Source organism: Oncorhynchus gorbuscha, linkage group LG05 (genome assembly GCF_021184085.1).
Source record: "Oncorhynchus gorbuscha isolate QuinsamMale2020 ecotype Even-year linkage group LG05, OgorEven_v1.0, whole genome shotgun sequence".
NCBI classification, from domain to species: domain Eukaryota; kingdom Metazoa; phylum Chordata; class Actinopteri; order Salmoniformes; family Salmonidae; genus Oncorhynchus; species Oncorhynchus gorbuscha.
The window spans coordinates 24,784,716-24,797,678 of NC_060177.1; the positions used below are offsets into that span (position 1 = coordinate 24,784,716).

The 12,963-nt window shown below is 40.3% G+C and overlaps 1 protein-coding gene across 1 annotated transcript in view; it reads right to left on the reverse strand.

The window, feature by feature from the left end:
* The window catches only part of LOC124035726 (disintegrin and metalloproteinase domain-containing protein 10-like), a 90,046-nt gene extending 79,630 nt beyond the window's left edge, over positions 1-10,416 (reverse strand). The window contains exon 1 of the mRNA XM_046349338.1: positions 10,234-10,416. Coding sequence (XP_046205294.1) covers positions 10,234-10,300 — 67 coding nt within the window. The 5' untranslated portion in view covers positions 10,301-10,416. The remainder of the gene's footprint in view (positions 1-10,233) is intronic.
* Positions 10,417-12,963: the final 2,547 nt, after the last annotated feature.

A 12,963-nucleotide genomic window follows, 5' to 3' on the forward strand; every position in this document is an offset into this window, starting at 1 on the left:
TGTGTTTTCATTTGAGGTATGCGGTCAGCTGTATGGCTGGCTCAGGGAAGAGGACGCCCCTGCCTTGCACAGTCCTGTGGGACATCTTAATTGGGCATGGGACACAAGCTAAGGCTTGATCACCCTTTAGCTGGCCACCTTTGATGAGGGTGTTTAGTGATTAAAGGCCAAAACACCCACTGATTCAAAGGCACACTACTGAGGATGTGTCCCAAAAATTGACATCTTACCCCAGTCTAAGAAATAAACCTCCCATGCCACTCTGTCAACATCACGGCAAATCTCATGCAAGTGCATTCCATTTATTGGCACAATGGACAGTTTAACATCTCGTCCCGTGTTTTATGATTCTTTGTCATGGGAAAAATATTGGTATCATCACAGCCCTAGTAATTGCAACACTGAAAGTTTCTAAGAACCGAAGTTGCAACAAAGTAGATTTAGTCACAGTTTAACAAAACCCAGATATCTTAAGCTTCATGACAATGGGATGTATTTTTTCCTCTATTGGTACAATGTACAGTTTCAGGGGATATGCCTTTCAGTGATACTCATCTGTTGTTAAACCTCTGTCCTAAAAGGGAAATATTTAGAATGTTATGTACAAACCCACTAACCCAGCCTACAGCAGCCAAAGCTGCCCATGACAAACTGAATCAACCGGGTAAAGGTCAACTCGAAGCCTGTTGGTTGGAGATGGAGTATGGCAGGCACACCACGGTCCCTTCAGTTGTCAGACCACATACGACTCCAGTGGATTCATGGATTTTTTTCATTGAGAAAACCCATTGGAGGAATGTACGAATGTTGTTTCCATGGCACAGCCTTGCCTCTTATTTTCCTTTCCCTATCACACCACATCTGTGTGCAGGGTCACTGTCCAGAGGAAGGGAGGGGCATGTGAGGACTGTGACCCCAGTGCTCTATATGGCAGCATAAGGAAGTGTTTTCATTACATTAAAAAAAAAAACATTTAAGTGATAACTAGCAAGTCAATCATTAACATAATTTCCTCCCTTAATCTAGCCACAAAAAGTTAATGTAAAACACTCTGGAATATTGAAATCAAGATGTTTTTATTTTATTTAAGTCAGTTACGAACAAATTCGTATTTACAAAGACGGCCTATGAACAGTGGGTTAACTGCCTTGTTCAGGGGCAGAACGACAGATTTTTACCTTGTCAGCTCGGGGATTCGATCTAGCAACCTTTCGGTTACTGGCTCAACGCTCTAACCACTAGCTTACCTGCTGCCCCGAAAAATATAGGTCTATGCCTAGTGGATACAAGAATGTTGTTTGCCTAGTCAATCCATTTGAAGTGTTACAAGTAGTCACTGACTTTGAATTAGTTGGCAGGGTAAAGGACTAACACTAATTTTCAAGATAAAATGTTTGGCTACTCCTTATTTGTATCCTGCTGGAATGCACCTGCTAGTCTAAATTGCCAGAGCTGTCAATGACAAGTAGTGCCTGTGGGCTTCATACTGTAGGCTTAGTCAATAGTATTTCAGTGAACTCTTCATCCTCACTCACGGAGGTGCCAAGTTTGACAGGCCAGATAGAACCCATTGACAGGAACAGAGGAAGTGGAAACAGCTTGGGTCATGATAAGTCACCCTCCACGTACATTAGCATGCTGGGTACAGGCAGGTTGTTTGACAGGCCAGAGAGCTCAGGGCACCACCACTTGTTCTCCTGGCTGCTATTGCACCATACCACAACACTGAGTGATGGGTAAACCACTAGTCTACAACCCTGACAAGACATCCAGCCATTGACTACTGAGGGATGCAAATAACATGGCATTGGTGTGTACTGTTGTGGTGTGGACCAATGCCATGTCCACTGTCCAGTGGTCCCAGTAGCTAGCTGTAGCCTTTAACCGCTGAGAAGCTACTAATCCGATGGGTAGTGGTGACAGCAGATGTTTTTGGACAAACACGCTTTTGGGTCTGGGAGACCCGCAGTCCTGTATGGGCAATTGTCAAGGCAGCGGTCTGAAATACAAAAGCATAATGTAGCTAGTAGGGCTGGGAATTGCCAGAGACCACACAATATGATATTAGCGTGATACTTTGGTGCCGATACGATATAGATTGCGATTCTATACTGTGATTTTATTGTGATTTCATGTTCCAAACATATTGCTCACGTTGTCTGCTTCAGATAAAGCACGAGAAAATGAGTTTTGATCAGTCGTAGAAATAAAAAAGTGCTGAAAACATGTTGGCTCACCATTTTTTATTTTAAAGATGGGATGGAAAATACCTGAGTTTTGGCGCAGGGACAGCCGGCTGTCTCTAGCTAACGCTGCCCGCAGGAGAAAAACAAAGCACAATTGTAACTATGTATTTTTCCCTCATCATTAGTAGCTAGGTACAATGTTCCTCCTTATTCCATGCATGCTTAGAAGAAGTTCCTCTGAACTACTGTACAGGGTGTGGGGTCCATTGCTCATGTAATGCTAAAATAATTATGAAGCAGATATTATGTATGGCTCACGCAGCACAATGTCTGCACATAGAACTAGGTTAGCCTACTGTGGAAAGTCACAGCCAAAGGAGATTGTGATGCGAAGGCATGTTTCTATGTGCTGAGGGCTTAGCACAAAATTATAACTAGACTAGGCCCACACACACACACACACACACACACAAAAAAAACATTGTGGTTTTGAGTAGATTTCTTCATTCTCGTCTTACTGCTCAACATCCACTTGAATATGATGCAGAAAGCAAAGAAACAAGAGGCAGGGCAAGTTAGTAGTCTGTGTTAACAAGCAAAGAGCCTACTGATAATGAAGTCAGAACTTAATGTGATGCTGCTTACAGCTCCCAGCTGAAAGAGATATCGCTGTGAAAGGAATAGTGATTTGACACTGGAACACGATTTAACACAGGAACCATTTTCAGGTCAATGTTAGTTTACTATTGTCTTTCAGGAAACTGATTGGCAAGTCAAAACACTAGCGGTAGAACCATGCACTCTGAATAAAGCCAGAAAAACAAACTGACAGGGAATGTGAGAACACAGTCATTATAGAAATACAAATGTCAGGCACCATGTCACAAGTATCAGAATGAACAAACTAGCCAACCATTTCACAGTTTCCCCACAAAAGAAAACAACAGAGGAAATGGTGCTTCAACAAACCAATGTGGGGAGTCTGATAAGCAATGACTGGTAAGTAGGTAGGTCCCCGTCAGTAAAACATCACTGGTAATCCTTATTGATTGTTCAGGCTTGGCTACATGTTTCAGTTTCCTGAATTGTTGCTTGATGCTGTCTTCTAAGGGCCTAGGCCTAATCTGACTAGTACAGTGGTTCCCAAACATTTTATAGTCAAGTACACCTTCAAAACATTCAACCTCCAGCTGCATACCCCCTCTAGCACCAAGGTCAGCGCACTCTCAAATGTTTTTTTGCCATCATTGTAAGCTTGCCACGCTCTATACGATATGTTTAATAAATGTAAGAATGGAGTGAGCTGAACAACTTGTGTCGTCGACAGGTGCAGGTGTAGTACTGTACTACCAATAGAGCTGGTATGTGGCTCTATGGACGTGGGCCTTACTAAATGGACTGTTTGAAAATGTGAAGACATTTTTTAAAACAAAATAAACACAAATACCATTCAGTATCCATATTGCTGAGGTCGACATGTCAACCAGGAAACCTATGACATCACAATAGCAGTGACATTACATCAAAAGGTCTTATTTTTCTTCTCTTTACTCCCTCCCTGTGTTTTTCAACCTTTCACAAACAGACAAGCATCCATTTCCTGTCATGACCAATGATTTAATATTACAGTGAATGTTTGTGGTGCACACACACACACGACTCTGTCTGCTCACCCTGGGATGGATCTGAACGGAAACAGCTCCGCCCATCATGTCACTGAGTTTACACTATTGCAAAACCACACACTATGACCAGCTGAGAGCGGGAGTGTCTTTATTGAATGTTCTAACCCTACATGCACTACAGTAAGAGTATGATAACATACAGCTGTGGGTTAATCGTGCCTTATTCAGATGTTTAAATTAGTTGAGCCAAAAAAATATATATTGTGTGAATCACATTTCCTCCTAAGGTGAAGAAGTGTCATATTGCCTTGGGTATCAATACTATACCACCACTAGACAAACTTCCCTGCATTTCGTACATAGGGCCTATTTGTTTATAGCCTGGATATTAGGCAACACCTGGAACATGGAAATGATGCCATTGAGTGGTGCAAATCCAATTAAGCAATCTATGACCTTGGTTGACAATACACCAGACAAGAACACTAGCATTTCCACAACTTGGAAACAGCATTGAAAATAAGAATGTTGACAACAAAGAGGGCAAGACGGGGGAGATAGCTGTCAGCAGAGTGCACTTTATCTGATTGGATGAGTCAAGGAGAATCCTTTGTGGACACATTCTGTATGAAGTGTGATACCAATGGAGAAAAAAAATATCTAAAGTTAGGGGCATATTTTGCCCCTGTTGACTTGTTTTGAAAAGATTGCAGCAGCTTTTTCCATCAAGTGCTCTCAGGGGCAAATTTGGAAAATCTAGGGGCAAAAATGCACAAAGCCCCTCTGCATTTCTGACACTGACATTGCACATCTTGAATATAGTCAATAATATTTGGCTTTCTGAATGTGAATATACTAGAATGCTGCTCTGTATGCTTCAAACAAAACACAATATCAAGTGTTTTTATAACAATGTCAATCGTGGAGACTCATTGAAGTTCTTTGGATATGTGAGGGGAAATAGAATTCAGGATTACATATTTTCCCACAACCCCACATTCTGAAAGGCTTTGCTATGCCTCCCTGACAAGCCACTGTGTACTACCAAAGCACAGGACTCCTGATCGCTCCAAAACACTCTTTTATTCTCCACATACAAACAGGGCCTTTCGTCAGAGTCTCTCTCTGAGTCTCGCTGACATCTACTAATCTTCTCTTGGCAAACATTCAAATGTACGGGGAACAAAACCCCATGTAATGTCTGCGTGAAACAGCAGAATGGGAGATAATGAAGCCGGTGTGTGGAGTCCCACAGCGCAAGTGAAAAGACAGCATCTCAACAGGTGAAGAGAGTCGCTCTGGATAAGAGCGTCTGCTAAATGACTTAAATGTAAATGTAAATATGATCCGTTGGAACATAGGGATGTTACTAGTTTAATTAACATGGTTGCCTACTCTACTTCCTTTTTTAGAAATGATGGCTTTTGGATCAGTACCAGCTAAAAATGTTTAGCTGGTACTGAACAGATTAGCCAGATCTCCTGCTTTCCCTCTATGAATAATTAAATGTTCAACTCTGGAAACATATTTGAGTCAAAAGGGAAGAATGTTACCACAAACCCTAACAAATCATTAATATCCACCCATGAATCAAATCTATGGTTATGACAACAACTCTTACATTCATTATTAATCTGCATGTGGCATCTAGCGTTGAACTATAGATTAGAACCCAAATCCTGATAATATAATTTGCCTTCCCAGTAAAATGTATAAGATTATACACAGTGTACAAAACATTAGGAACACCTTATTGATGTCACTTGTTAAATCCACTTCAATCGGTGTTGATGAAGGGGAGGACACCGGGTGAAGAAGGATTTTTAAGCCTTGAGACAAGGATTGTGTATGTATGCCATTCAGAGGGATTTAAGTGCATTTGAACGGGGTATGGTAGTAGGTGCAGAAGCACTGGTTCGAGTGTGTTGAGGGTTGTCACGCGTGTATCAAGAATGGTCCACCACCCAGCCACTGTGGAAAGCATCCCTGTGGAAAGCTTGACACCTTATGAAGTCCATGCAACACAATATTAGGAGGGTGTTCCTAATGTTTTGTACACTCAGTGTACAACGATCTGAGGTTCTGAGCATATAGCCTAGAGGACATGAATTGCTATAGTGGTGACCAATTTAATCCCAAACTCTCCCTTTGAATACAAATCTGTGCTTTTAAAATTGCATTTGGATTGGACATTGGCGGACTTATCTTCTTAGTTTATGAAAGAACATTGTCATGGTCCTCTAAGAGAACTCTGTTTCCTCAGTAAACCTTTGAGTTCCAGTCTGGCTGGCTCATATCCCTTTTTCCCACAGACAGCAAACATCGTGGTGAGCCATCACGGAGTCTAGGTGGCATCCTCTCTGCTCACACGCTCTCAGTTGGCAGCAAACGCTCTCAAGGACACACCAGGGAACATGTGCCTCACACAGAGCTCTGCTGCTGCTCTGTTTAGTTCTGCAATTTGTCTGACAGCTCTGACATCAAAATGACTATCTGACCCAACACAACATCTGGCCCATGTCGGATGAACCAATTCGATGCTAAAGGCATTGTTTAAAGCATTTATTTATTCTTTACGCCCTTCAAGTGAACCGTGACCAGACATGGTAGGTAAAACCAATATGGCTAACATTTGAGTTGCTTCACGAATCAATCCACATCAGAAGAGTTATCACCCTATGGTCAGCTGAAGACAGGGAGGAAGGATGTACTTTAAAGTATTAGAATTTGAGCATATGTCCCAGTCCCTTGAATGGATTGGAGTCATTACTGCACTAAAAGTCAAATAGGCAAATGAAAGGCTCAAACTTGGCCATCATGAATAATATAAGTCAACAAACACCCATGATTAATGCAAATGAGTGGGAGTATTAGCTCACCGAGGAGAGCCATGAAACATGGTTCATTCTACTTTATCAGCTAATGAGAGTTCTCAAGTGGAATCAACAAACAAAATAATTAATTGGGATGATAAATTATGCACTAGTAATTTCAATATGGGGATTATACAACACAATAACAATTTGAGGCTCAAATTAAATCCAAGTCCTGATCATTTAAATCAGACCGAGCAGTCTCTGAAACACTTAATCTGCAGTGGAATGTTTCTGTTCCCATCACTGAACAAACAAACAAACAGGACACCAGTCAGGAATTGCAGGGGAGCTCAATGCTCAGGGGAACACACGGCCCACAGCAGCTTCAGGCATATCAATTACTCACTTTGTTCACATACACGAAAAAACAGACTGTCAGAGCAGGTAAGAAAAAAACAGACCCTGCATATGTCTTTTATCCCATGGCAAACAGGAGAGGGAAATGAAAAATGCATTCGATGTCAGACAGATGAGGCGTATAGTCAACTCAGCAGTAGTCAGACCCAGATGGAGTGGGACCTTAACAGTGTGAAGAATAATGATGAAGTTAAATGTTTGATGGCATGTTTATGAAATAGCCTACATGGGTCAGTGAAAGTCTATTCTAATGCATGCTACTGCAACACAGGGGACATCCTGTCCACGTGTCATGTTTTCAGGTCGTCTAAGTGCTGAATGAATTCAAAATTAGCTTAGAATTTTTCAAATACAGATCACCAACTAATTATAGTCTACCATAGAAATAAAGTCATATTTGCATCAGAGCCATAGAGATCTAGCTAGGCTGTGTACATATAAAATACAGAAAGAAAAGTCAGTGAGTTGGGCACATCATGAGAATGACAAATGTAATTTACCAAGTCACAATGTATGATTAGCTTTTTCCTTTCTGTCGAAATAGCTAGCAAATTCTGTACATTAGCATGTAATCACTTTGGCAGCAAAAATCTACACAAAATCAACTTGCTACTAGACCAGGGGTTCCCAAACGTTTACTGCACAAGAACCTACATTTACACTAGAATATAGAGTAGAGGTCGACCGATTAATCATAATGGCCGATTAATTAGGGCCAGTTTCAAATTTCCATAACAATCAGTAATCTGCACTTTTTGGACACCGATCATGGCCGATTACATTGCACTCCACGAGGAGACTGCATGACAGGCTGACTACCCGTTATGCGAGTGCAGCAAGGAGCCACGGTAAGGTGCTAGCTAGCATTAAACGGATCTTATAAAAAATAATCAATCTTAACATAATCACTAGTTAACTACACATGGTTGAGGATATTACTAGTTTATCTAGCTTGTCCTGCGTTGCATATAATCAATGCGGTGCCTGTTAATTGATCATTGAATCACAGCCTACTTTGCCAAACGGGTGATTTAACAAGCGCATTCGCAGGAAAAAAGCAATGTGTACTTAACCATAAACATTAACACCTTTCTTAAAATAAATACATAAGTATATATTTTTAAACCTGCATATTTAGTTAATATTGCCTGCTAACATGAATTTCTTTTAACTAGGGAAATTGTGTCACTTCTCTTGCGTTCTGTACAACAGTCAGGGTATATGCAGCAGTTTGGGCCACCTGGCTCGTTGCAAACTGTGTGAAGACTATTTCTTCCTAACAAAGACAGCCAACTTCGCCAAACAGGGGATGATTTAACAAAAGCGCATTTGCGAAAAAAGCACAATCGTTGCAAGAATGTACCTAACCCTAAACATCAATGCCTTTCTTAAAATCAATACACAGAAGTATATATTTTTAAACCTGCATATTTAGTTAAAAGAAATGCATGTTAGCAGGCAATATTAACTAGGGAAATTGTCACTTCTCTTGCGTTCATTGCACGCAGAGTCAGGTATATGCAACAGTTTGGGCCGCCTGGCTCGTTGCGAACTAATTTGCCAGAATTTTACGTAATTATGACATAACATTGAAGGTTGTGCAATATATCAGCAATATTTAGACTTATGGATGCCACCCATTAGATAAAACACAGAACGGTTCTGTATTTCACTGAACGAAAACTTTTGTTTTCAAAATGATAGTTTCTGGATTTTACCATATTAATGACGTAAGGCTCGTATTTCTGTGTGTTATTATGTTATAACTAAGTCTATGAATTGATAGAGCAGTCTGACTGAGCGGTGGAAAGCAGCGGCAGGCTCGTAAGGATTCATTCAAACAGCACTTTACTGCGTGTGCCAGCAGCTCTTCGCAATGCTTCAAGCATTGCGCTGTTTATGACTTCAAGCCTATCAGCTCCCAAGATTTTATTTATATATTTTTTTTACCTTTATTTTACTAGGCAAGTCAGTTAAGAACAAATTCTTATTTTCAATGACGGCCTAGGAACAGTGGGTTAACTGCCTGTTCAGGGGCAGAACGACAGATTTGGGGATTTGAACTTGCAACCTTTCGGTTACTAGTCCAACGCTCTAACCACTAGGCTACCCTGCCGCCAGATTAGGTTCTAAAGTACCTATTAGAACATCCAGTAGGCAAAGGTATATGAAATACAAATGGTATAGAGAGAAATACTCCTATAATAACGACTACATAAAACTTCTTACCTGGGAATATTGAAGAATCATGTTAAAAGGAACCACCAGCTTTCATATGTTTTCATGTTCTGAGCAAGAAACTTAAACATTAGCTTTTTTTACATGGCACATATTGGACTTTTACTTTATTCAACACTTTGTTTTTGCATTATTTAAACCAAATTGAACAGGTTTCATTATTTACTTGAGACTAAATATAGTTTATTGATGCATTATATTACGTTAAAATAAAAGTGTTCATCGTTCATTCAGTATTGTTGTAATTGTCATTGTTACAAATATATATAAAAATCAACATCTGCTTTTTTTGGTCCTCCAATAACCGGCATCGACATTGAGAAATCATAAATCGGTCAATCTCTAATACAGAGGACCCCATTTGGAAAAAGTATATCACTAACATTAGTTAATGCTGTGTGTTCATATTTACTCAACTGTAGGTCCTGCCGGATGTCCAGAACTATGAAAGCATATTCTAATAGTGTAATAGGTCTTAGTCAACACTAACAAGTTCTCTTCTATACCCAGTTGAAGATCAAATAAAAAGTTAATTTGTTAACATCACATATTCTCAGGGGACCCCATTTCAACTTTGGGAACCACTGTACTTGATTCTCTGAACTAACAGTGCGTGACTGAAACTGCAGTAATGGGGACTAGTATGTTGATACTATATAACTTTTAGTAAACATTAGTCTAGATAGTTGAGAATGTCTTAAGAAAAATATCCACCACAGTTACATTCTTATTTCACTTCGGTGGACCTTTCGTAGGCTCGAGCAGGCTCTCTCGATGTAGTCCTAGCGGAACCATAAATGTTTAAAAAAAACAGGAACTGCACCCCTTCCAGCTAGGTAACGTTAACGCTGCTAGCCTAGCTCGCTTGCTACCATTTTCTCAATCCGATTAGCGAGCTAGCTAACGATGAACCACTTTCCTTGCTGTATGAATCAGAATGCCAAAACTTACCTTTAATATTCCATAAGCAATTACACAACAGCAAGAGTTGTATCAAGACCATATCGATTAAATTCATTGTTAGTACATTGACACCGCGAATGCTTTACTGTTTCGATTTGCACTTCTTAAAGGCGCAGTCTGCGCTCTGTTTATGGCAGTACCTTCACAACCGCCTTTCACCGCTTGTCTACAACCGCCTTTACGTCAGGCGCAGGCAAGTACTAGACCCTCCTACCTCACTAGCGCAACAAATCCGGTTTGCTTTTATTTGATAGGGCCGCTTATATTTGTTGAAAACAACAATTAAAGTGCAATTAAATTCAACAGCGACAAACCAAGCCACTTTTCAATATCAAGTTAGCCTATAAACTAATATGTTTTATTTATTAGGATCCCATTAGATGACGCCAATGGCGGCAGCTAGTTTTACTGGGGTCCGACATATAACGAAAAAGACATTACAGACAAAATACTTTACAATTTACATACATTTGAAAACATTAACATGTTGTGTGTGTGCATCTATCAGTTACACATACATATCAGTACATACAAACAACAAGTAGGTCACTTGGGGGAGAGGGGTTGTGCCGTAAGGTGTTGCTTAATTTGTTTATTGAAACCAGGTTCGTTGTTCACTTGCGATATATAAGATGGAAGGGAGTTCCATGCACTCATGGCTTTGTACAATACAATATCATGTATTGACAATAATACATTTGTCTTGGACAGAGTTTTAGAAATATCCCTGTACCCTGATTTAATATAATATTATTTCAGTACTGAATACAGTAAATCACTACAGTAGATTCCACTGTGAAATGTCAATGAATCAAATCAAATCCAATTGTATTTGTCACATACACATGGTTAGCAGATGTTAATGCGAGTGTAGCGAAATGCTTGTGCTTCTAGTTCCGACAATGCAGTAATAACCAACAAGTAATCTAGCTAACAATTCCAAAACTACTACCTTATAGACACAAGTGTAAGGGGATAAAGAATATGTGCATAAAGATATATGAATGAGTGATGGTACAGTGCGGCATAGGCAAGATACAGTAGATGGTATTGAGTACAGTATATACATATGAGATGAGTATGTAAACAAAGTGGCATAGTTAAAGTGGCTAGTGATACATGTATTACATAAAGATGCAGTAGATGATATAGAGTACAGTATATACGTATACATATGAGATGAATAATGTAGGGTATGTAAACATTATATTAGGGAGCATTGTTTAAAGTGGCTAGTGATATATTTTACATCATTTCCCATCAATTAAAGTGGCTGGAGTTGAGTCAGTGTGTTGGCGGCAGCCACTCAATGTTAGTGGTGGCTGTTTAACAGTCTGATGGCCTTGAGATAGAAGCTGTTTTTCAGTCTCTCGGTCCCAGCTTTGATGCACCTGTACTGACCTCGCCTTCTGGATGATAGCGGGGTGAACAGGCAGTGGCTCGGGTGGTTGTTGACCTTGATGATCTTTATGGCCTTCCTGTGACATCGGGTGGTGTAGGTGTCCTGGAGTTGAATGTGACTGTTTTGTAGAGAACTTACGCAGAACATTTGGAGAACTTACGCAGCAGGTTAGGATAATTTACGTAGCATGTTAGAATAATTAGGTTAAGGTTAGGAAAAGGTCAAGGTTAGATAAAATGCTCTCTTTGTAACACCAACTATTGACTGCAAAAAATGTGTATCTCTTATTTCCCATTAGACATACTGTACATCAGACATACAGCATTGATCTTTTCACTGTGTAGCTTCTGCCACTGTGTGGCTAAAAAAAGCCACTACACTGACTGAACTGGAAACCTCAACTTGTCAGTCTGCTGCTGCTACCAGATACAAGGTGATGAAGACCCACGCACCTCTTCCTTCCCTGTGCATGCACGCACGCAAGCACGCACACATACACACACACACACAAACACACATTTTGTGAAGATAATATTACTTCAGCCATTAGGATTCTATCCATATAAAAATGAAAATAAACTAACAAGGCAACGGTAAACATGTCGTTCCCACTAATTATGCAGTGCCCCCCCCCCCCCTTGGGCCAATTGAGATATTGTGTGTGACTAACAATTCAGTTAATTACTATAAACTCCTGCATTGGGCCAATCGGTGTAATTTTATAAATGCCAGATCTCTATGGCAAGACGCACCATTAATCCAAGTTTTGTCAAAAATCGGGCCAGTGCTGACTGAGATATAGCGTTTGACGAACATACGAATTTACAGACGGAGACAGATCCACACAGTCCCTTCCCCAATTTCATCATGGGGGACAATAAAATACACAATAATGGAGTTATATACAGGGAGTACCAGTACCAGATTAAAATGCAGAGGTATGAGGTACAGTAAACATGTAATCCCCCACAAATAATGCAGCACCCCCCTTGGGCCAATCAATGTAGTATTGTAAATGACGGATCTATATGGCAAGACGCATCATTCGCCAAAGTTTCATACAAATCGGGTCAGTGGTGTCTGAGAGGTTGCGTGTGACTAGCGTACGTACAGTTGATTACTACAGCGCCTCCCTTGGGCCAATCAGAGTCATTTTGTAAATGCTGGATATCTACGGCGAGAAGCATCATTCACCCAAATATCTCAAAATCGGGCAGGTGGTGTCTGAGAAATCATGTGGGTTAGCTAGGACTCACATCCCTGAGCATGTGTGCCACATTTCAGTGCTCTGAGTCAAACAGATCAAGAGATAAACA